General features: G+C 48.9%; 1 protein-coding gene across 3 annotated transcripts in view; it reads left to right on the top strand.

Annotated features, from left to right (window-relative positions):
- Positions 1 to 18,356, top strand: part of AHNAK (AHNAK nucleoprotein) — a 30,566-nt gene extending 12,210 nt beyond the window's left edge. For all 3 annotated transcript variants that reach the window (XM_058526673.1, XM_058526675.1, XM_058526674.1), the window contains exon 5: positions 26 to 18,356. In XM_058526673.1, coding sequence (XP_058382656.1) covers positions 26 to 17,557 — 17,532 coding nt within the window. In that variant the 3' untranslated portion in view covers positions 17,558 to 18,356. The remainder of the gene's footprint in view (positions 1 to 25) is intronic.
- The last annotated feature ends 5,122 nt before the right edge of the window (positions 18,357 to 23,478 follow it).

The raw sequence follows: 23,478 nt of genomic DNA on the forward strand, positions 1-23,478 counted from the left end.
CTCTGCCGGGCGTGTCTTTCTGCAGAGCGGGGATGATGAGGAGTACCAGCGCATCTACACCACGAAGATCAAGCCTCGGCTGAAGTCGGAGGATGGAGTGGAAGGGGATCCTGGGGAGACCCAGAGCCGGACCATCACGGTGACTAGAAGGGTCACGGCCTACACTGTGGATGTGACGGGTCGGGAAGGAGCCAAGGACATTGACATCAGCAGCCCTGAGTTCAAGATCAAGATTCCACGGCATGAACTGACGGAAATCTCCACCGTGGGCGTGGAGACCCAGCCTGGGAAGACAGTGATCAGATTGCCCTCGGGCTCGGGGGCAGTGTCGCCAACCGCAGGCTCTGCTGTGGACATCCGAGCAGGGTCCATTTCTGCTTCGGGACCAGAGTTCCAAGGTGCTGGCCACTCGAAGCTCCAGGTCACCGTGCCTGGGATAAAGGTGGGAAGCCCAGGTGTCAGTGTCAGTGCAAAGGGCTTTGATTTGGGTGGCAAAGGAGGGGTCCAAGTTCCAGGAGTGGACATTTCATCTTCTCTTGGGGGTGGGGCAGTAGAGGTGCAGGGCTTATCCCTTGAGAGTGGTAGTAATGGGAAAATTAAAATTCCCACCATGAAGATGCCAAAATTTGGTGTCTCAGCAGGACCTGTTGAGGGCCAGGCACCAGAGGCAGGGTTGAGTGTTTCTGCACCTGAATTCTCTGTGGGGCACAAGGGCAGCAAGCCAGGCTTGACCATCGACGGGAACATCCAGGCTCCTCAGCTAGAAGTCAGTGCTCCCTCTCTCAGTGTTGAGGGGCTTGAGGGGAAGCTGAAGGGCCCCCAAATCACTGGGCCATCACTTGAGGGTAACCTAGGCCTGAAAGGTGCCAAGCCACAGGGGAGCATAGGGGTGGACATCTCTGCTCCCAAAATCGAGGGCGGCATCCCTTGCCCCAGTGTGGAAGTTCGAGCCCCTGACGTTGATATTCATGGGCGTGGAGGCAAACTGAATATGCCCAAGATAAAAGTCCCCAAATTCTCTGCATCAGGTTCTGAGAGAGAGGGAGCTGGCATTGATGTGACACTGCCCACAGGTGAAGTGACTCTTCCGGGGGTCTCTGGGGACATCAGCCTGCCTGAGGTTGTTCCTGGGGGGCTGGAAGGGAAGATAAAGGGTCCTAAAGTCAAGAGTCCTGAAATGATTGTTCAGAAACCTAAAATCTCCATGCAGGATGTGGATCTGAGCCTTGGGTCCCCTAAACTGAAAGGAGATGTTCACATTTCTGCTCCTGGGGTGCAAGGTGATGTTAAAGGCCCTCAAGTGGCAGTTAAAGGCTCCAAAGTAGACATCAAGACACCCAGCCTAGAGGGGACCCTGACAGGACCCAAGCTTAGTGGTCCTTCTGGGCAAACAGGAACCTGCAGGATTTCTATGGCAGAAGTAGACTTAAATGTGGCTGCACCTAAAGTGAAAGGGGGTGTAGATGTCGCAGTCCCAAAAGTAGAAGGGAAAGTCAGAGTCCCTGAAGTTGATGTCAGAGGCCCCAAAGTGGAGGTCAGTGCCCCAGATGTGGATGTTCACGGCCCAGAATGGAACCTGAAAATGCCCAAGATGAAAATGCCCAAGTTCAGCACTCCAGGAATCAAAGGAGAAGGCCCAGATGTAGACGTGAATCTACCCAAAGGAGATATCAGTATTTCAGGGCCCAAGGTCAATGTGGAAGCCCCAAATGTCAACATAGGGGACCTGGGGGGCAAACTTAAAGGCCCTGACATTAAGCTGCCTGAAGTGAGTGTGAAGACACCAAAGATCTCCATGCCTGATGTAGATTTGCATGTTAAAGGCACAAAAGTAAAAGGAGAGTGTGATGTAACAGTACCAAAACTTGAAGGAGAACTGAAAGGCCCCCAGCTGGACATTGATGCACCAGATGTGGATGTTCACGGTCCAGACTGGCATCTGAAAATGCCTAAAATGAAAATGCCCAAATTCAGTGTTCCGGGGTTCAAAGCAGAAGGCCCAGAAGTGGACGTGAACCTGCCCAAGCCTGATGTGGACATTTCCGGGCCCAGGGTAGATGTTAGTGCTCCGGATGTGAGCATTGAGGGACCAGAAGGGAAATTGAAAGGACCCAAGTTTAAGATGCCTGAGATGAATATCAAAACCCCCAAGATCTCCATGCCAGATGTGGACTTACATTTGAAAGGCCCTGGAGCAAGAGGAGAATATGACATCACAGTGCCAAAGGTTGAAGGTGAGATTAAAGTTTCTGATGTTGAACTTAAAAGTGCCAAAATGGACATTGATGCTCCAGATGTGGATGTTCATGGCCCGGACTGGCACCTGAAGATGCCCAAAGTGAAAATGCCCAAGTTCAGCATGCCTGGCTTCAAAGGAGAGGGCCCAGGAGTGGATGTGAACCTGCCGAAAGCTGACATTGACGTCTCAGGACCCAAGGTGGACGTTGAAGTTCCAGATGTGAATATTGAAGGACTTGAAGGAAAACTGAAGGGTCCCAAGTTTAAGATGCCTGAGATGAATATCAAGGCCCCGAAGATCTCCATGCCTGATATGGATTTGCATATGAAAGGTCCCAAGGTAAAGGGAGAATCTGATGTTACAGTGCCAAAGCTGGAAGGGGACCTGAAAGGGCCTCAAGTAGACGTCAGTGCCTCAGATGTTGAAGTTCATGGTCCTGATTGGAACCTAAAGATGCCCAAGATGAAAATGCCCAAATTTACCATGCCCAACCTCAAAGGAGAGGGCCCAGAATTGGATGTGAACTTACCCAAGGCCGATGTGGACATTTCTGCACCCAAGGTAGATATTAGTGCTCCAGATCTGAGTCTTGAAGGACCAGAAGGGAAGTTGAAGGGTCCCAAGTTTAAGATGCCTGAGATGCACTTCAAAGCTCCTACGATGAGTCTGCCAGATGTTGACCTGGATCTTAAAGGACCCAAAATGAAAGGAAATCTGGATGTGTCTGCACCAAAGATAGAAGGTGAGATGAAAGTTCCAGATGTGGACATGAAAGGCCCTAAGGTAGATATTAAGGCACCAGATGTGGAAGTTCAAGGTACAGACTGGAGCCTAAAAATGCCCAAGATGAAAATGCCTAAATTCAGCATGCCCAGCTTCAAAGGTCAGGGCCCAGATGTGGATGTGAACCTGCCCAAAGCTGACATTGACATCACTGGACCCAAGGTTGACATTGAAGCCCCAGATGTGAGCCTTGAGGGACCAGAAGGGACGCTGAAGGGTCCCAAGTTTAAGATGCCTGAGATGAACTTCAAGGCCCCCAAGATCTCCATGCCTGATGTAGACTTGCACTTGAAAGGCCCCAAAGTCAAAGGGGATATGGATGTGTCTGTTCCCAAGATAGAAGGTGAAATGAAAGTGCCAGATGTTGACATCAAAGGGCCCAAAGTGGATGTTGATGTCCCAGATGTGGACGTTCATGGCCCGGACTGGCACTTGAAAATGCCCAAGATGAAAATGCCCAAGTTCAGTGTGCCTGGCTTCAAAGCAGAGGGTCCAGAAGTGGATGTGAACCTGCCCAAGGCTGATATTGATGTCTCTGGACCCAAGGTTGATATTGAAGCCCCAGATGTGAGCCTCGAGGGACCAGAAGGGAAGCTGAAGGGTCCCAAGTTTAAGATGCCTGAGATGCACTTCAAGGCTCCCAAGATCTCCATGCCTGATGTGAACCTGAATCTTAAGGGGCCAAGACTAAAGGGAGATGCAGATGTGTCTTTGCCTGATGTAGAAGGTGACATAAAAGTGCCAGATGTTGACATTAAAGGGCCCAAAGTTGACATCAGTGCTCCAGATGTTGATGCTCATGGCCCAGACTGGCACCTGAAGATGCCCAAGGTGAAAATGCCCAAGTTCAGCATGCCTGGTTTCAAAGGAGAGGGCCCAGAAGTGGATGTGAACCTGCCCAAGGCTGACATTGATGTCTCAGGACCCAAGGTGGACATTGATATTCCAGATGTGAACATTGAGGGTCCAGATGCAAAACTAAAAGGTCCTAAATTTAAGATGCCAGAAATGAATATAAAGCCTCAAAAGATATCCATGCCAGATGTTGATTTGCATTTGAAAGGTCCTAAAATGAAAGGAGATTATGATGTTACAGTTCCAAAAGTAGAAGGAGAGATAAAACCTCCTGATGTTGACATCAAAAGTCCTAAAGTGGACATTAATGCCCCAGAGGTGGGAGTTCATGGCCCAGACTGGCACCTGAAGATGCCCAAAGTGAAAATGCCCAAGTTCAGCATGCCTGGCTTCAAAGGAGAGGGCCCAGAAGTGGATGTGAATCTGCCCAAGGCTGACATTGATGTTTCAGGGCCCAAGGTGGACATTGATGCTCCAGATGTGAGCATCGAAGGTCCAGAGGGGAAACTAAAGGGTCCCAAATTCAAGATGCCAAGCATGAGTATACAGACACACAAAATCTCTATGCCTGATGTTGGACTAAATCTGAAAGCCCCTAAACTAAAAACTGATGCAGATGTTTCTCTTCCCAAAGTGGAAGGAGACTTGAAAGGTCCTGAAATTGATGTGAAAGCCCCTAAGATGGATGTGGATGTTGGTGATATTGACATTGAATGTCCAGAAGGAAAGATGAAAGGCCCCAAATTTAAGATGCCAGACATGCACTTCAAGGCCCCCAAGATCTCCATGCCTGATGTGGACTTACATTTGAAAGGCCCCAAAGTCAGAGGGGATGTGGATGTGTCTGTTCCCAAGGTAGAAGGTGAAATGAAAGTGCCAGATGTTGACGTTAAAGGACCCAAAGTGGACATTGATGTCCCAGACGTGGACGTTCATGGCCCAGACTGGCACCTGAAGATGCCCAAGGTGAAAATGCCCAAGTTCAGCATGCCAGGCTTCAAAGGAGAGGGCCCAGAAGTGGATGTGAACTTACCAAAGGCTGACATTAATGTTTCTGGCCCCAAAATGGACATTGATGCTCCTGATTTGGATGTTGAGGGACCAGAAGGAAAATTAAAAGGCTCTAAATTTAAGATGCCCAAGTTGAATATCAAAACTTCCAAAATATCTATGCCAGATGTGGACTTGAATTTGAAGGGACCCAAACTGAAAGGAGAGATAGATGCTTCCGTGCCAGAACTAGAAGGTGATCTCAGAGGTCCGCAAGTTGATATCAAAGGCCCCAGTGTGGATGTGGAGGTGCCTGACGTTGATCTGGAATGTCCAGATGCAAAGTTGAAAGGCCCCAAGTTTAAGATGCCAGACATGCACTTCAAGACCCCCAAGATCTCCATGCCTGATGTACACTTGAAGGGCCCCAAAGTGAAAGGGAATGTCGATGTGTCGGTGCCAAAATTGGAGGGAGATTTGAAAGGCCCCAGTGTAGATATGGAGGTGCCTGATGTTGATCTGGAATGTCCTGATGCAAAGTTGAAAGGCCCCAAGTTTAAGATGCCAGACATGCATTTCAAGGCCCCCAAGATCTCCATGCCTGATGTGGACTTACACTTGAAAGGCCCCAAAGTCAAAGGGGATATGGACGTGTCTGTTCCTAAGATAGAAGGTGAAATGAAAGTGCCAGATGTGGGCATTAAAGGCCCCAAAGTTGACATCGATGCCCCAGATGTGGATGTTCATGGCCCGGACTGGCACTTGAAAATGCCCAAGATGAAAATGCCCAAGTTCAGCATGCCTGGCTTCAAAGCAGAGGGCCCAGAAGTGGATGTGAACCTGCCCAAGGCTGACATTGACATCTCTGGACCCAAGGTTGACGTTGAAGCCCCAGATGTGAGCCTTGAGGGACCAGAAGCGAAGCTGAAGGGTCCCAAGTTTAAGATGCCTGAGATGCACTTCAAGGCCCCCAAGATCTCCATGCCTGATGTCGACTTACACTTGAAAGGCCCCAAAGTCAAAGGGGATATGGATGTGTCTGTGCCAAAATTGGAAGGAGATTTGAAAGGCCCCAGTGTGGATGTGGAGGTGCCTGATGTTGATCTGGAATGTCCTGATGCAAAGTTGAAAGGCCCCAAGTTTAAGATGCCAGACATGCATTTCAAGGCCCCCAAGATCTCCATGCCTGATGTGGACTTACACTTGAAAGGCCCCAAAGTCAAAGGGGATATGGATGTGTCTGTTCCCAAGGTAGAAGGTGAAATGAAAGTGCCAGATGTGGGCATTAAAGGGCCCAAAGTTGACATCGATGCCCCAGATGTGGATGTTCATGGCCCGGACTGGCACCTGAAAATGCCCAAGATGAAAATGCCCAAGTTCAGCATGCCTGGCTTCAAAGCAGAGGGCCCAGAAGTGGATGTGAACCTGCCCACGGCTGACATTGACATCTCTGGACCCAAGGTTGACGTTGAAGCCCCAGATGTGAGCCTTGAGGGACCAGAAGCGAAGCTGAAGGGTCCCAAGTTTAAGATGCCTGAGATGCACTTCAAGACCCCCAAGATCTCCATGCCTGATGTAGACTTACACTTGAAAGGCCCCAAAGTCAAAGGGGATATGGATGTGTCTGTGCCAAAATTGGAAGGAGATTTGAAAGGCCCCAGTGTGGATGTGGAGGTGCCTGATGTTGATCTGGAATGTCCTGATGCAAAGTTGAAAGGCCCCAAGTTTAAGATGCCAGACATGCATTTCAAGGCCCCCAAGATCTCCATGCCTGATGTGGACTTACACTTGAAAGGCCCCAAAGTCAAAGGGGATATGGATGTGTCTGTTCCCAAGGTAGAAGGTGAAATGAAAGTGCCAGATGTGGGCATTAAAGGGCCCAAAGTTGACATCGATGCCCCAGATGTGGATGTTCATGGCCCGGACTGGCACTTGAAAATGCCCAAGATGAAAATGCCCAAGTTCAGCATGCCTGGCTTCAAAGCAGAGGGCCCAGAAGTGGATGTGAACCTGCCCAAGGCTGACATTGACATCTCTGGACCCAAGGTTGACATTGAAGCCCCAGATGTGAGCCTTGAGGGACCAGAAGGGAAGCTGAAGGGTCCCAAGTTTAAGATGCCTGAGATGCACTTCAAGACCCCCAAGATCTCCATGCCTGATGTAGACTTACACTTGAAAGGCCCCAAAGTCAAAGGGGATATGGATGTGTCTGTGCCAAAATTGGAAGGAGATTTGAAAGGCCCCAGTGTGGATGTGGAGGTGCCTGATGTTGATCTGGAATGTCCTGATGCAAAGTTGAAAGGCCCCAAGTTTAAGATGCCAGACATGCATTTCAAGGCCCCCAAGATCTCCATGCCTGATGTGGACTTACACTTGAAAGGCCCCAAAGTCAAAGGGGATATGGACGTGTCTGTTCCTAAGATAGAAGGTGAAATGAAAGTGCCAGATGTGGGCATTAAAGGCCCCAAAGTTGACATTGATGCCCCAGATGTGGATGTTCATGGCCCGGACTGGCACCTGAAAATGCCCAAGATGAAAATGCCCAAGTTCAGCATGCCTGGCTTCAAAGCAGAAGGCCCGGAAGTGGATGTGAATCTGCCCAAAGCTGACATTGACATCTCTGCACCCAAGGTTGACATTGAAGCCCCAGATGTGAACATTGAGGGTCCAGAAGGAAAACTGAAAGGCCCTAAGTTCAAGATGCCTGAAATGCACTTTCATGCCCCCAAGATCTCTATGCCTGATGTTGATTTCAACTTAAAGGGACCTAAAGTCAAAGGAGACTTTGATGTTTCTGCCCCAAAGATGGAAGGAGAGTTAAAGAGTCCAGAATTGGGTGTCAAAGGCCCCAAATTGGATGTTGATATGCCAGATGTAACTGTGGAAGGCCCAGATGGCAAATGGAAAAGTCCTAAATTTAAGATGCCAGACATGCACTTTAAAGCTCCCAAAATCTCCATGCCAGACATTGATCTACACTTAAAAAGCCCCAAGATAAAGGGAGAGGTGGATGTAGATGTTCCAAAATTGGAAGGTGGCCTCAAAGGGCCAGACCTCAAGGGTGACATCAGTGGACCAGATATCGACATTGAAGGACCAGAGGGCAAATTAAAAGGACCCAAGTTCAAGATGCCTGAGATGAACATCAAAGCCCCCAAGATCTCCATGCCTGATTTAGATTTGCACTTGAAAGGTCCTAAGGTCAAAGGAGATGTGGATGTTTCCCTGCCTAAGGTGGAAGGTGACCTAAAAGGCCCCAAAGTGGACATTGATGCCCCAGATGTAGATGTTCAAGGCCCAGACTGGCACCTGAAGATGCCCAAGATGAAAATGCCCAAGTTCAGCATGCCAGGCTTTAAAGGAGAAGGCCCAGATGTGGATGTGAAGCTGCCCAAGGCTGACGTTGATGTCTCAGCCCCCAAAGGGGACATTGAGGGCCCTGATGTTAACATTGAAGGACCAGAGGGAAAGTTGAAAGGTCCCAAGTTCAAGATGCCTGAGATGAACATCAAAGCCCCCAAGATCTCCATGCCTGACATTGATTTGCACCTGAAAGGTCCTAAGGTGAAAGGAGATATGGATGTTTCCCTGCCTAAGGTGGAAGGGGATGTAAAGGCTCCTGAAGTTGACATCAAAAGCCCCAAGGTGGACATTGATGCCCCAGATGTGGATGTCCATGGCCCAGACTGGCACCTGAAGATGCCCAAGATAAAAATGCCCAAGATCAGCATGCCAGGCTTCAAAGGAGAGGGCCCTGATGTGGATGTGAACCTGCCCAAGGCTGACATTGATGTCACTGGACCCAAGGTGGACATTGAAGGCCCCGATGTTAATATTGAAGGACCAGAAGGAAAGTTGAAAGGTCCTAAGTTCAAGATGCCTGAGATGAACATCAAAGCCCCCAAGATCTCCATGCCTGACTTTGATTTGCATCTGAAAGGTCCCAAGGTAAAGGGCGATGTGGATGTTTCTCTGCCCAAAGTTGAAGGTGACCTCAAGGGCCCTGAAGTTGACATCAAAGGGCCCAAAGTGGACACTGATGTTCATGGCCCGGACTGGCACCTGAAGATGCCCAAGGTGAAAATGCCCAAGTTCAGCATGCCTGGCTTCAAAGGAGAGGGCCCAGAAGTGGATGTGAACCTGCCCAAGGCCGACATTGATGTCTCAGGGCCCAAGGTGGACATTGATGTTCCAGACGTGAATATCGAAGGTCCAGATGCGAAACTGAAGGGCCCCAAGTTCAAGATGCCAGAGATGAACATCAAAGCTCCTAAGATCTCCATGCCCGACATTGACTTAAACCTGAAAGGTCCCAAAATAAAGGGCGATGTGGATGTTTCTCTGCCGAAGGTGGAAGGTGACCTCAAGGGCCCTGAAGTTGACATTAAAGGGCCCAAAGTGGACCTTGATGCCCCTGATGTGGATGTTCATGGCCCAGACTGGCACTTGAAGATGCCCAAGGTGAAAATGCCCAAGTTCAGCATGCCTGGCTTCAAAGGAGAGGGCCCAGAAGTGGATGTGAGTCTTCCCAAGGCTGATATTGATGTCTCAGGGCCCAAGGTGGACATTGATGTTCCAGATGTGAATATTGAAGGACCAGATGCAAAACTGAAGGGCCCTAAGTTCAAAATGCCAGAGATGAACATCAAAGCTCCTAAAATATCGATGCCTGATTTGGACTTTAAAGGCCCTAAAGTGAAAGGAGAGGTGGATGTTTCACTTCCAAATGTAGAAGGTGATTTGAAAGGCCCTACTCTTGACATCAAGGGCCCAAAGATAGATGTAGATGCTCCAGATATTGACATTCATGGCCCAGAAGGCAAATTAAAAGGTCCCAAACTGAAGATGCCTGACATGCATGTAAACGTGCCCAAGATCTCCATGCCAGAAATTGACCTGAATTTAAAAGGCTCAAAGCTTAAGGGAGATATTGAAGTTTGTGGGCCCAAATTGGAAGGTGACATTAAAGCTCCCAAGTTGGATGTAAAGGGCCCAGAAGTGGACATTTCTGGTCCTAAGCTCAATGTTGAAGGCAAGGCAAAGAAATCTCGTTTTAAGCTTCCCAAATTCAATTTTTCGGGCTCCAAAGTTCAGACACCTGAGGTGGATGTCAAAGTTAAAAAGCCAGATATTGATGTAACAGGTCCAAAAGTTGATATTAATGCTCCTGATGTTGAGGTCCAAGGAAAAGTGAAAGGATCCAAGTTCAAAATGCCTTTCCTGAGTATTTCATCTCCTAAAGTTTCTATGCCTGATGTGGAGTTAAATCTGAAAAGTCCTAAAGTCAAAGGAGACTTAGATGTTGCAGTGCCTAATCTAGAAGGTGACTTTAAAGGACCCAAAGTGGACATTAAGGCACCAGAAGTTCATCTTGATGCACCTGATGTGGATGTTCATGGTCCAGACTGGAATTTGAAAATGCCCAAAATGAAAATGCCCAAGTTCAGCGTGCCTGGCTTAAAAGCAGAAGGGCCCGATATGGCTGTGGGTCTTCCAAAAGGAGATGTCAACATAGAGGGTCCCAGAATGGACATTGGGGGCCCAGAAATCAATGTGGAAGGTCCAGAAGGAGGCTTCAAAGGTCCCAAACTCAAGATGCCCGACATGAATATCAAAGCTCCCAAGATCTCTATGCCTGACATTGATTTAAACCTCAAGGGCCCCAAGGTGAAAGGTGATGTGGATGTTTCTCTGCCCAAAGTTGAAGGGGATCTGAAAGGGCCAGAGGTTGATATCAAAGGCCCCAAAGTGGACATTGATGCCCCTGATGTGGATGTCCATGGCCCAGACTGGCACCTGAAGATGCCCAAGGTGAAACTGCCCAAGTTCAGCATGCCTGGCTTCAAAGGAGAGGGCCCAGAAGTGGATGTGAACCTGCCCAAGGCTGACATTGATATCTCAGCACCCAAAGTGGACATTGAAGGCCCTGATGTTAACATTGAAGGACCAGAGGGAAAGTTGAAAGGTCCCAAGTTCAAGATGCCAGAGATGAACATCAAAGCCCCTAAGATCTCCATGCCGGACTTTGATCTGAACCTGAAGGGCCCCAAAATGAAAGGCGATGTGGACATCTCTTTGCCGAAAATGGAAGGTGACCTCAAGGGCCCAGAGGTGGACATCAAGGGCCCCAAAGTGGACATTGACACTCCTGATATTAACATTGAAGGCCCAGAGGGGAAATTGAAGGGGCCCAAATTCAAGATGCCAGAGATGCACCTAAAGGCTCCAAAGATCTCCATGCCTGACATTGATTTAAACCTGAAGGGCCCCACGGTGAAGGGTGATGTTGATGTTTCCCTTCCCAAGATTGAAGGGGATCTGAAAGGCCCTGAAGTTGACATCAAAGGTCCCAAAGCGGACATTGATGCCCCAGATGTGGATGTCCATGGCCCAGACTGGCACCTGAAGATGCCCAAGATAAAGATGCCCAAGATCAGCATGCCAGGCTTCAAAGGAGAGGGCCCTGATGTGGATGTGAACCTGCCCAAGGCTGACATTGATGTCACTGGACCCAAGGTGGACATTGAAGGCCCCGATGTTAATATTGAAGGACCAGAAGGAAAGTTGAAAGGTCCTAAGTTCAAGATGCCTGAGATGAACATCAAAGCCCCCAAGATCTCCATGCCTGACTTTGATTTGCACCTGAAAGGTCCTAAGGTGAAAGGAGATATGGATGTTTCCCTGCCTAAGGTGGAAGGGGACGTAAAAGTCCCTGAAGTTGACATCAAAGGCCCCAAAGTGGACATTGATGCCCCAGATGTGGATGTTCATGGCCCAGACTGGCACCTGAAGATGCCCAAGATAAAAATGCCCAAGATCAGCATGCCAGGCTTCAAAGGAGAGGGCCCTGATGTGGATGTGAACCTCCCCAAGGCTGACATTGATGTCTCAGCACCCAAGGTGGATGTTGAAGTTCCAGATGTGAATATCGAAGGTCCAGATGCGAAACTGAAGGGCCCCAAGTTCAAGATGCCAGAGATGAACATCAAAGCCCCCAAGATCTCCATGCCTGACATTGATTTGCACCTGAAAGGTCCTAAGGTGAAAGGAGATATGGATGTTTCCCTGCCTAAGGTGGAAGGAGACCTAAAGCCTCCTGAAATTGACATCAAAGGGCCCAAAGTGGACCTTGATGCCCCTGATGTGGATGTTCATGGCCCAGACTGGCACCTGAAGATGCCCAAGGTGAAAATGCCGAAGTTCAGCATGCCTGGCTTTAAAGGAGAGGGCCCAGAAGTGGATGTGAAACTGCCCAAAGCTGACATTGATGTCTCAGGACCCAAGGTGGACATAGACACTCCTGACATTGACATTCATGGTCCAGAAGGGAAACTGAAGGGCCCCAAGTTTAAAATGCCTGACCTGCACCTCAAGGCACCCAAGATCTCCATGCCTGAAGTCGACCTGAATCTTAAGGGTCCCAAGGTAAAGGGTGATGTGGACGTTTCTCTGCCCAAAGTTGAAGGTGACCTCAAGGGTCCTGAAGTTGACATCAAAGGGCCCAAAGTGGACATTGATGTCCCAGATGTGGACGTTCATGGCCCAGACTGGCACTTGAAGATGCCCAAGGTGAAAATGCCCAAGTTCAGCATGCCTGGCTTCAAAGGAGAGGGCCCAGAAGTGGATGTGAACCTGCCCAAGGCCGACATTGATGTCTCAGGGCCCAAGGTGGACATTGATGTTCCAGATGTGAACATAGAAGGTCCAGATGCAAAACTGAAGGGCCCCAAGTTCAAGATGCCAGAGATGAACATCAAAGCTCCTAAGATCTCCATGCCCGACATTGACTTAAACCTGAAAAGTCCCAAAGTAAAGGGCGATGTGGATGTTTCTCTGCCGAAGGTGGAAGGTGACCTCAAGGGCCCTGAAGTTGACATCAAAGGGCCCAAAGTGGACATTGATGTCCCAGACGTGGACGTTCATGGCCCAGACTGGCACTTGAAGATGCCCAAGGTGAAAATGCCCAAGTTCAGCATGCCTGGCTTCAAAGGAGAGGGCCCAGAAGTGGATGTGAACCTACCCAAGGCTGGCATTGATGTTTCAGGGCCCAAGGTGGACATTGATGTTCCAGATGTGAATATCGAAGGTCCAGATGCAAAACTGAAGGGCCCTAAGTTCAAGATGCCGGATATGAACATCAAAGCCCCCAAAATCTCCATGCCTGACCTTGACTTTAACCTGAAGGGCCCCAAAATGAAGGGTGATGTGGATGTCTCTTTGCCTAAAGTGGAAGGTGACCTCAAGGGCCCTGAGGTAGACATCAAGGGCCCTAAATTGGACATTGACACTCCTGATATCAATGTTGAAGGTCCAGAAGGAAAATTGAAGGGACCCAAATTTAAAATGCCAGAGATGCACATTAAAGCCCCCAAGATCTCCATGCCTGACTTTGACTTAAATCTGAAAGGGCCAAAGGTAAAGGGGGATGTGGACCTTTCGCTACCTAAGATGCAAGGTGATCTGAAAGGGCCAGAGGTGGACATTGAAGGTCCTGAAGGGAAACTCAAAGGTCCCAAATTTAAGATGCCTGATGTCCATTTCAAAACCCCACAAATCTCCATGAGTGACATTGATTTGAACTTGAAAGGACCTAAAGTAAAAGGAGATTTGGATGTTTCCATTCCTAAACTGGAAGGAGATCTGAAAGGCCCCAAAGTGGATGTTAAAGGCCCTAAGCTGGACATAGACACTCCTGATATTGACATTCATGGTCCAGAAGGGAAACTGAAGGGCCCCAAGTTTAAAATGCCTGACCTGCACCTCAAGGCACCCAAGATCTCCATGCCTGAAGTCGACCTGAATCTCAAGGGTCCCAAGGTAAAGGGCGACGTGGATGTTTCCCTGCCGAAGGTGGAAGGTGACCTCAAGGGCCCTGAAGTTGATATCAAAGGGCCCAAAGTGGACCTTGATGCCCCCGATGTGGACATTCATGGCCCAGACTGGCACTTGAAGATGCCCAAGGTGAAAATGCCCAAGTTCAGCATGCCTGGCTTCAAAGGAGAGGGCCCAGAAGTGGATGTGAACCTGCCCAAGGCCGACATTGATGTTTCAGGACCCAAGGTAGACATTGATGTTCCAGATGTGAATATTGAAGGTCCAGATGCGAAACTGAAGGGCCCTAAGTTCAAGATGCCAGAGATGAACATCAAAGCTCCTAAGATCTCCATGCCCGACATTGACTTAAACCTGAAAGGTCCCAAAGTAAAGGGCGATGTGGATGTTTCTCTGCCGAAGGTGGAAGGTGACCTCAAGGGCCCTGAAGTTGACATCAAAGGGCCCAAAGTGGACATTGATGTCCCAGACGTGGACGTTCATGGCCCAGACTGGCACTTGAAGATGCCCAAGGTGAAAATGCCCAAGTTCAGCATGCCTGGCTTCAAAGGAGAGGGCCCAGAAGTGGATGTGAACCTGCCCAAGGCTGACATTGATGTCTCAGGGCCCAAGGTGGACATTGATGTTCCAGATGTGAATATCGAAGGTCCAGATGCAAAACTGAAGGGCCCCAAGTTTAAGATGCCTGAGATGAACATCAAAGCCCCCAAAATCTCCAAGCCTGATGTTGACCTAGATTTGAAAGGACCCAAAATCAAAGGAGGTTTTGATGTGTCTGTCCCTAAGATTGAAGGTGCTTTCAAAGGCCCAGAAGTAGACCTTAAAGGTCCAGGTCTGGATTTTGAAGGCCCTGATGCCAAACTCAGTGGCCCAAATTTGAAGATTCCATCATTGGATATATCTGCTCCTAAAGTGACTGCTCCTGATATTGATTTGCACCTCAAGACACCCAAAATTGGAGTTTCTGGTCCCAAGTTAGAAGGTGGTGAACTGGACCTCAAGGGGCCCAAGGTTGATTTAGAAGCTCCAAGCTTAGATGTACACATGGAAAGCCCAGATATTAACATCGAGGGACCCGATGTTAAAATTCCCAAATTTAAGAAACCCAAGTTTGGATTTGGGGCAAAAAGCCCTAAAGCTGACTTGAAGTCACCTTCACTCGATGTGACTGTCCCTGAGGCTGAGCTGAATGTTGAGACTCCTGAAATTAGTGTTGGTGCCAAGGGCAAGAAAAGTAAGTTTAAAATGCCTAAAATTCACATGAGTGGTCCTAAAATTAAGGCCAAAAAACAGGGATTTGATTTGAATGTTCCTGGGGGCGAAATTGATGCCAGTCTCAAGACTCCTGATATAGATGTCAATGTTTCAGGGCCGGATGCCACACTTAAAGCTGATGTGAAATCTCCCAAAACCAAGAAACCTATGTTTGGAAAAATGTACTTCCCAGATGTGGAATTTGACATTAAATCACCTAAATTTAAAGCTGAAGCCCCCCTCCCTACCCCCAAAATGGAGGGTGAAATCCAGGCACCTCATGTGGATATTTCTTCACCAGGGATTAATGTGGAAGGTCCTGACATGAAGCTGAAGGCTCCTAAGTTCAAAGTGCCAAGTGTGGATGTTTCAGGGCCAAAAGTAGAGGGTGACTTGAAAGGCCCCAGAGTGCAGGCAAACTTGGACGCACCTGACATCAACATTGAAGGCCCAGATGCTAAAGTCAAAGCATTCGGCATTTCTGCCCCTCAAGTCTCCATCCCTGATGTGAATGTTAGCTTGAAAGGACCAAAGATAAAGGGTGATGTCCCCAGAGTGGACCTGGAAGGACCAGATGTAGATCTGCAAGGTCCAGAATCGAAAATCAAGTTCCCCAAGTTTTCAATGCCCAAGATCGGCGTCCCTGGTGTGAAAATGGAGGGTGGGGGAGCTGAGGTCCATGCCCAGCTGCCCTATCTTGAAGGAGGCTTGAGCGCACCAGATGTTAAGCTTGAAGGCCCTGACGTGTCTCTGAAGGGGCCAAAAGTAGACTTGCCTTCAGTGAACCTGTCTATGCCAAAAGTCTCTGGACCTGACCTTGACCTGAACTTGAAAGGACCAAGTTTGAAGGGAGACCTGGATGCATCTGTTCCCAGCATGAAGGTGCACGCTCCAGGGCTTGACCTCAGAGGTGTCGGTGGAAAGGTGAAGATGGAAGGAGACGGTGTGAAAGTGCCGGGGATTGATGCCACGACAGGGTTTAACGTTGGGGTACCAGATGTGACCCTGAAGGGACCAAGCCTGCAGGGAGACCTGGCTGTCTCTGGTGACATCAAGGGCCCTAAAGTATCAGTAGGTGCTCCTGATCTAAGCTTGGAGGCATCTGAAGGTGGTATTAAACTTCCCCAAATGAAGCTGCCCCAGTTTGGCATCTCCACTCCAGGGTCTGACTTGGACGTTAACGTCAAGGGGCCACAGGTTACTGGAGAACTAAAGGGGCCAGGCATGAATGTGAACCTGGGAGGCCTGAACCTGAAGGGGCCTCAGATCTCTGGCCCTCAAATCTCAGCACCAGATGTGGACTTGAACTTGGAAGGACCAAAAGTAAAAGGGAGCCTTGGGGTCACTGGTGAGTTGAAAGGCCCCACTGTTGGAGGAGGTCTTCCAGGCATCAGTGTTCAGGGCCTAGAAGGAGACTTTCAAATGCCTGGAATTAAGTCCTCTGGATGTGGTGTGGAGCTGCCAGGTGTGAATGTGAAACTCCCAACCGGGCAAATTTCTGGTCCTGAAATCAAAGGCGATCTGAAAGGTTTCCATGGGGCTGCTCCTGACATTAGCGTGAAGGGGCCTTCATTTAATGTGGCATCTCCTGAGTCTGATTTCGGTGTCAGCTTGAAGGGCCCCAAAATCAAAGGAGGTGTGGATGTTTCAGGGGGTGTCAGTGCCCCAGATATCAGCCTGGGCGAAGGGCATATGAGTGTCAAAGGTTCCGGGGGTGAGTGGAAAGGACCCCAGGTCTCCTCCGCTCTCAACCTGGATGCACCTAAGTTCGCTGGGGGACTTCATTTCTCAGGACCAAAGGGAGAAGGAGGTGTGAAAGGAGGCCAGATTGGACTCCAGGGTCCTGGGCTGAGCGTCTCTGGGCCTCAAGGTCCCATGGGAAGCGGATCTGGAAAAGTAACATTCCCCAAGATGAAGATCCCCAAATTCACCTTCTCTGGCCGTGAGCTGGTTGGCAGAGAAGTGGGGGTGGATATCGGCTTTCCTAAAGCAGAGGCCAGTGTCCAGTCTGGTGCCGGAGAGGGCGAGTGGGAAGAGTCCGACGTAAAACTTAAAAAGTCCAAAATCAAAATGCCCAAGTTCAATTTTTCCAAACCTAAAGGGAAAGGTGGTGTCACTGGCTCACCAGAAGCATCCATTTCGGGGTCCAAAGGTGACCTGAAGAGCTCCAAGGCCAGCCTAGGTTCTCTGGAAGGAGAGGCAGAGGCCGAAACATCTTCGCCTAAAGGCAAATTCTCCTTATTTAAAAGCAAGAAGCCACGGCACCGCTCGAATTCCTTCAGTGACGAGAGGGAGCTCTCTGCACCTTCCACCCCGCCTGGGACTTTGGAGTTTGAAGGTGGAGAAGTGTCTCTGGAAGGTGGGAAAGTCAAAGGGAAACAGGGGAAGCTGAAATTTGGTACCTTTGGTGGATTGGGGTCAAAGAGCAAAGGTCATTATGAGGTGACTGGGAGTGATGATGAGACAGGCAAGTTACAGGGGAGTGGAGTGTCCCTGGCCTCTAAGAAGTCCCGACTGTCATCTTCTTCTAGCAATGACAGTGGGACTAAGGTTGGCATCCAGCTTCCCGAGGTGGAGCTGGCCGTTTCCACTAAGAAAGAGTAGCCGGCCTTTGTGTGTGTACATATATGTATAAAAAGACATCAGCCTTGGGTGTGTTTGTATATAAACTCCAAAGAGAAACACGCCAACAGCCTCAGCAGTAATGCAAAGATCTGGCCTCGGCCAGTACCAGGCGCAGACCGCCTTTAGGCTCCCGGAGCTTTCCAGATAGGTAAAGAGTTCCAAGTTCGTCCAGCCCATGTGCAAAATCAACAGTATTTGCCTTAAGATTTCAGTTTTTTGCATTGAATGCTGAGAGCTCCTGTTTACTAAGCAAGCTTTTGTGTTTATTATCTTCATTTTTACTGAACATTGTTAGTGTCGGGATAATGGAAACCCACTTTTTCATTGTAATGACTTTTGGGGCTTTTGTTAGTAAGGGTGGGGTGGGGTAGAAGGCAGTAGAGGGGGCCAGACCTCCATTTCTCCTAAGATTGGATCTACTCAAACAGCAAACACCCAAAGACGACCGAGAGGAGCTGGCAGGCAGGGCGTGTGGGTGTTTTTAGAACTCTTTAGCATCGCCTTTTCTCCAGGGGTGGCGGTCACAGCCAGTTTGGTGAGAGGGAATTAGAATATCTTTGTAAATTGGCCAACCCACCAGCTCACCACGAGGGGCTTCCATTTTGTGAACTGTAAGAGAAATGTTTTCTTCTTGACTGCCGTGCTCCTGATATTCTGATTTCTTTTAACAAATGTTATCGTGATTAAGAAATTTTCCAGCACTTTAATGGCAAATTAATTAAGAATGTAAGAAAAATGGATGCTGTCAAAGGCAAATAAAGCTGTTCATTAACCCTGATGTCTTGTGCCTTTGCGTTCTGTGTTGAGGGGACAAAGCCTGGGGGAGCTGCACCCCGAGCCCTGACAGTTCGGATTGGACCCACCCAGTGGCATTGCCAGTTTCATTAGTGGATGGTGGGAGGAATTCTTTGCTTCTCAATTCTCAGGGTGAGGCTGGCGGCACCATTGCTGAGAAATCAAGAGAGGCTTGGCACGCTGGCAGGCCAAGCCCCAGGACCCACCCACCAACTTTGTATCCTCAGATGTGAATACACGATTCAGAAATGGTTCTAAATGGGTAAAAGGATACAGATGTGAATGGAAAAAAAGCCCTATTGGAGTGGGAGAAAGGGGTCTGGCTGTGAGTCACAGGCCTGCCATCTATTCCTGACTTGGCTGCAGGTTTGCTGGGTGACCTCAAGTTACCTGCCCTGTCTGGGCCTCAGTTTCCTCTTCTTTGAAATAAGGGTGCCGATCTCGTATTAGATGTCTTTATGGTTCCTTCTAGTCCATTTTAGGGCTAAACTTTATGAAAAATCTCTTCTGACCAAAGTCCCCTTTTGATTTCCAGCTCTGCAGAGAATACATGGTGGGGGAACCTTCTAGAAACGCTCTTAAAGTTGGTCACTGTTGGGCAGAGGGCAATTTTGTACCAAAGCAATCAGACCAAGCTCGTCCCCCTTGCCACCCCCCAGAGCTGCCACCTTTCTGCCAGTGGAGGCAGCTCTGTACCTCTCCTATCACCCCCAGACCAGAGATAACAGCTCCCACCCCATCCTGCCCTCTCTAGTACCAGCTTGTCAGTTGGTTTCTGCACATAACAGTGGGATATCCTGCCTAGCATGAACTCAGAATGGATTTCAGACATGGCATTTGCCAGTTCCATCCATTCCCACCTTAGCCAGAGCCTGTGACCCTGGGGGGTTTGGAGCTCAAAGGTGGCTGTTGGTTTTGGAAGGAGGTAGGTAACAAGGGAGGTGCTTGATCCCCTGCTGTTTTACTTAAGATGACTGACCTCCAGCTGCTTTTGTGAACTGGGCAAGACACTTAATCTTTGAGCCTCAGTTTCTCACCCAGAAAAGGGGGACAGTATCCATAGGACCAAAGAGTCCGTTCAGGTGCTTAGGTTGTCTACTGTGCAAGGGCACCATATTTAAGTGTCAGGCCATATGTTTATTTATGGAGAACATGAGAGTGTGTATGGAGTCCTAGAGAGGCGAGTGGGAGCCCCTCCACACACACTCAAGAGTGAGACCACGCACATGCCCACTGGCACACACACCTGCACACAGCTGTCTCCTGTCCTAACTGGGTCCGAGCACCCACTCTTGGAGGCATCCAAGGGTGCTTCTTTCACTCACACACAGCCCAAAGCCCACTTCCCAATCCTCCCTCCATTCTGAAACTGACAAGAGTGTAGGGTGGGACAGTGTACCTGCTACCCGAGATGTATGGCCCTTGTGTCTGGAGGGTGGGGTGAGTGAGTGACAGTGGGGAGCACTTGTGTACACAGCCAGGAGGGGTGCCCATTACGAGCCTGGAAAGATCCCCTGGGCAGAACGACCCAGATTATCCAATAATGTATCAATTAAAAATTTTTTTAGTTTGAGGAAGGGGTGATGTAGGCTAGTGGTGGCCCTCAGTGTCCATTCATTCAATACGTATTTTTTTGAGTGCCATGTGGTTAGATGCTGTCTTAGACCCACTGGTCTCAGAATCCTCTTCTGCTGACCTTCACAGACCAAATGACATGATGGATGTGGGAAACTGGAATGCTTTGAACACTGGAAGTATACACGTGTAAATGATACTTCTACCGAGGATGATGAGGATGGTCATGGTTCTTGGGCTCTCAGGCTGGGGCTGTCAGAGGGTAGTGGGTAAGATGGAGAAGAAACAGCAATGGGCCATTCAAGCGTGAGAAACTTCTCAGCTGCCCTCTTTCCACATCAGGCCCAGGCTGCAGGCAGTGACCACAGAACAGGAGCCCTCCCTCCTGCAGTGACCTTTACCATAGAAGGGGCAGCATGGAGGAGGCGCCAGGGGCTGGAGAGGCGTGTGAGGGCCCATCCTACCTGGCTTCCCTTTGCCTGTCCTGCCTGCCCATTCGCATTTCCCACTCCCTCTCTTCTTCCCGACTCCTCCATCACCACTTACCCTGGTCCCCTCTCAGTCCCTGACAGGGATGGTCCAAGTTATTCCCTAAAGTCCTGCAGGGTGCAGATTCACGAGGTCTTACACTCTGAGGTCCTGGTTCCTGCATTCGAGGGTGGGAATACCCTCAGGAGACCAGGAAGGGGCCGGGCTAGGCCTGCATCCTCACAGGGCACTTTGCTTCAGGCAATGTGTCCGTGTAGAGGAAGTGGTGTGGATAAGGGGACATTTGGAAGATTGAAATGCACAGGCTCACAAATGGCAGTAAATATTTTTCATCAACTCAGACTCATTTTTATATCTGTCAGGGTCTCTGCAGGAAACCAAATTCCACTTGAAGATAGTTCAACCACAGAGACTTTAAAAGGGACTGTTCACAGAGTAGTGGGCAGGGGCAAAGACTCCCACAAGGGTTGGTAAGACCCCCAGGGACAGGGGCCTGGGGAAGAAATGGTGTTCCTGGAATCTAGCATGAGCTGGAGGCGGAGGACGGACCGCCAGCAGGAGCTGTAGCCATGAAGGAAGGACCATAGCATTTGCCGGAACTGCCCGCCACGCGAAGCAGGAAGAAATACCCTGAACTTTCCTGCCGCTGGTGCCTCCCCCTGGAGGGCAAGCGAGCCCAGGTGTTGCAGGTGAAGGGGTCAGTGTCCTGGAGGCACAGAGCAGGGTAGAGAAGCAGGGAGAAGGGCTCTGAGGTTGGAGGGGCAGATAGACAGCAACCAGGACAATGTCCTAATCCTCTCATTTTTTGGTTTGGCAAGTTTGAATTTCTGTATATGGAAGTTTCGTTGCGAAAACACGAATACTCCTCTCTTGCTTTTTGCAAATAGCCAAAGGGCCTGGAAGATACTCCAGGGTTCCCAGGACAGAGCCCTGAAAAGAGCAGTGGTCTGGGAGTCAGAGGCATTAGCCGTCACCTTGGGCAAATTAAGGTCCCTCTCTGAGCCTCGGTTTCCGCGTTTGTAACATGGATAAGGCATGCATTCTCTAAGGCCCTGGCCAGTTCCAATAGTCTCTGATCCTTTCAGGAGCAAGGCTGGTTAATTAGGTGGATGGGGCTGAACTGGGTGATAAGCAAGGTGTGATTATAACGTAGTGCACCTAATATTCCTGTGTACTTGGTAAACTGACTCAAATGTTTTGAGCAACGGTGGTGTTGTTGAAATACTACTGTATCTCCAGTGTCCCAAAGCAAAGCCCAGCACCCACCAGAACTTTGCATGTTGCTAGTACACGTCTCACTTCTTCCTAGTCCCACCTTAGCTCTCTGGTGTTTTGCATCAGCTGGGACATGAGTAGCATTTGGGAGATGCAGCAAGGCATGTAACTGATGTTCCTTTTTTTTTTTTTTAAAGTGTATTTATTTTGAATTCAAACCGACTGAGAAGTCGCAAGAATAATACAATGAATATTCATATACCTTTCACTTAGACTTACCATTTTTTTTTTTTTTTGGTGAGGAGGATTGGCCCTTAGCTAACATCTGTTGCCAATCTTCCTCTTTTTGCTGAGGAAGAGTGGCTCTGAGCTAACATCCATGTCCATCTTCCTCTATTTTGTATGTGGGACACTGCCACAGCGTGCCTTGAGTGGTGGGTCGGTCCACGCCCAGGACGCGAACCTTTGAACCTGTGGGGCCGCAGAAGTGGGGTGCGTGAACTTAAGCACTACGCCACCAGGCCGGCCCTTAGACTTATCAAACTCTCTCTATATAGATGTTATAATTATCATTATTTTTGCTGAATCATATGAGAATAAAATGCAGACACCATGACCCTTTACTCTGAAATACTTCAGCATGTATAGACATTCTCTTATATAAACACAATACAATAATCAACTTCAGGAAACTTAACATTGATACAATATTATTATCTGACATTGAGTCCATATTTAAATTTTACCAATTGCCCCAATAATTTTCTTACAGTACTTTTTTCCCCCAATTTAGGCTTCAGTCATCCACGATCCCACGTGGCATGTAGTTGTCATGGTCTCTTCAGTTTCTTCAATCTGGAACATTGCTCAGCTTTTTGTTGTCATTAGTGACATCGATATTTTTGACATGTACGGAGGCCAGTTGTTTTGTAGAAATGTCCTTCAATTTGGGTTTGTCTGATGATGTTTCCTCGTGGTTAGATTCAGGTTATGCTTCTTGGGGCAGGAACACCACAGAAGTGGTGTGGGGTCCCTTCTCAGGACCTGTATGATTTCGATTCCTTGATTAAGGAGGAGATTGCCAAGTTTCTCCATTGTAACAGCGTCATGTTTTCCCTTTGGAATTAACAAGTAAACCCAAGTTTTCAAGAAAGAAGTCCAAGTTTGGGCAAGTTTATTTCACAAGCACACTTTAAAGGCTAGTGGTGTGCACACTTCAGCAGTGGAGAGCTCTCCAGATGGGGGTTTTGAAATCTTCTGGCTTTGGGCTTTGCACACAGAACAGCTCTCTGTCTCTCCTCACGAGGACAAAGAATTCAGGGCATGAATGCTCACCATAGGCCGAGAATGCCGTATGCTGTTTACCAGCCTCCGAGTCACCCCGTGGCGTCTGGTGGCCACAAGTGCTTCCTAAGGCTGAACGCCCCCAGCAGAGGTGCTGCCAGGGGCCACAGCAAATGTGTGGGGAACATTCTGCTGAGCAGGGTGGTTTCAGTTCCTTTTAAAAACCTCTGTTATTTTTATTACAAGCTTGAGGCCTGGCCTTAACAGAAAAACTTCCCAGCAGTAGAGCCAAGGATCAGGAAGGGTTAAGGATGTAAAGACCTTCTCTTTGGACAGGGCATTCTAGTCCACAAATTGCTTTATCTCTTGAGATCTCCCAGGGAGTTCTGCACTCCATCCCAGCAAGAAGGCATACAGAAAGGTGAGGTTCACAGAGGTGAAATGATTGGTCTCAACTCAGACAGCTGGGAAGAGGTGACTCTGCCTAGGTCCATCCAACCTTTCTGATTAAAAAAAATTTTTTTTTTCCCATGATGCTAATG

The sequence above is a fragment of the Diceros bicornis genome, chromosome 31 (assembly GCF_020826845.1).
Source record: "Diceros bicornis minor isolate mBicDic1 chromosome 31, mDicBic1.mat.cur, whole genome shotgun sequence".
In the NCBI taxonomy this organism is placed as follows: domain Eukaryota; kingdom Metazoa; phylum Chordata; class Mammalia; order Perissodactyla; family Rhinocerotidae; genus Diceros; species Diceros bicornis.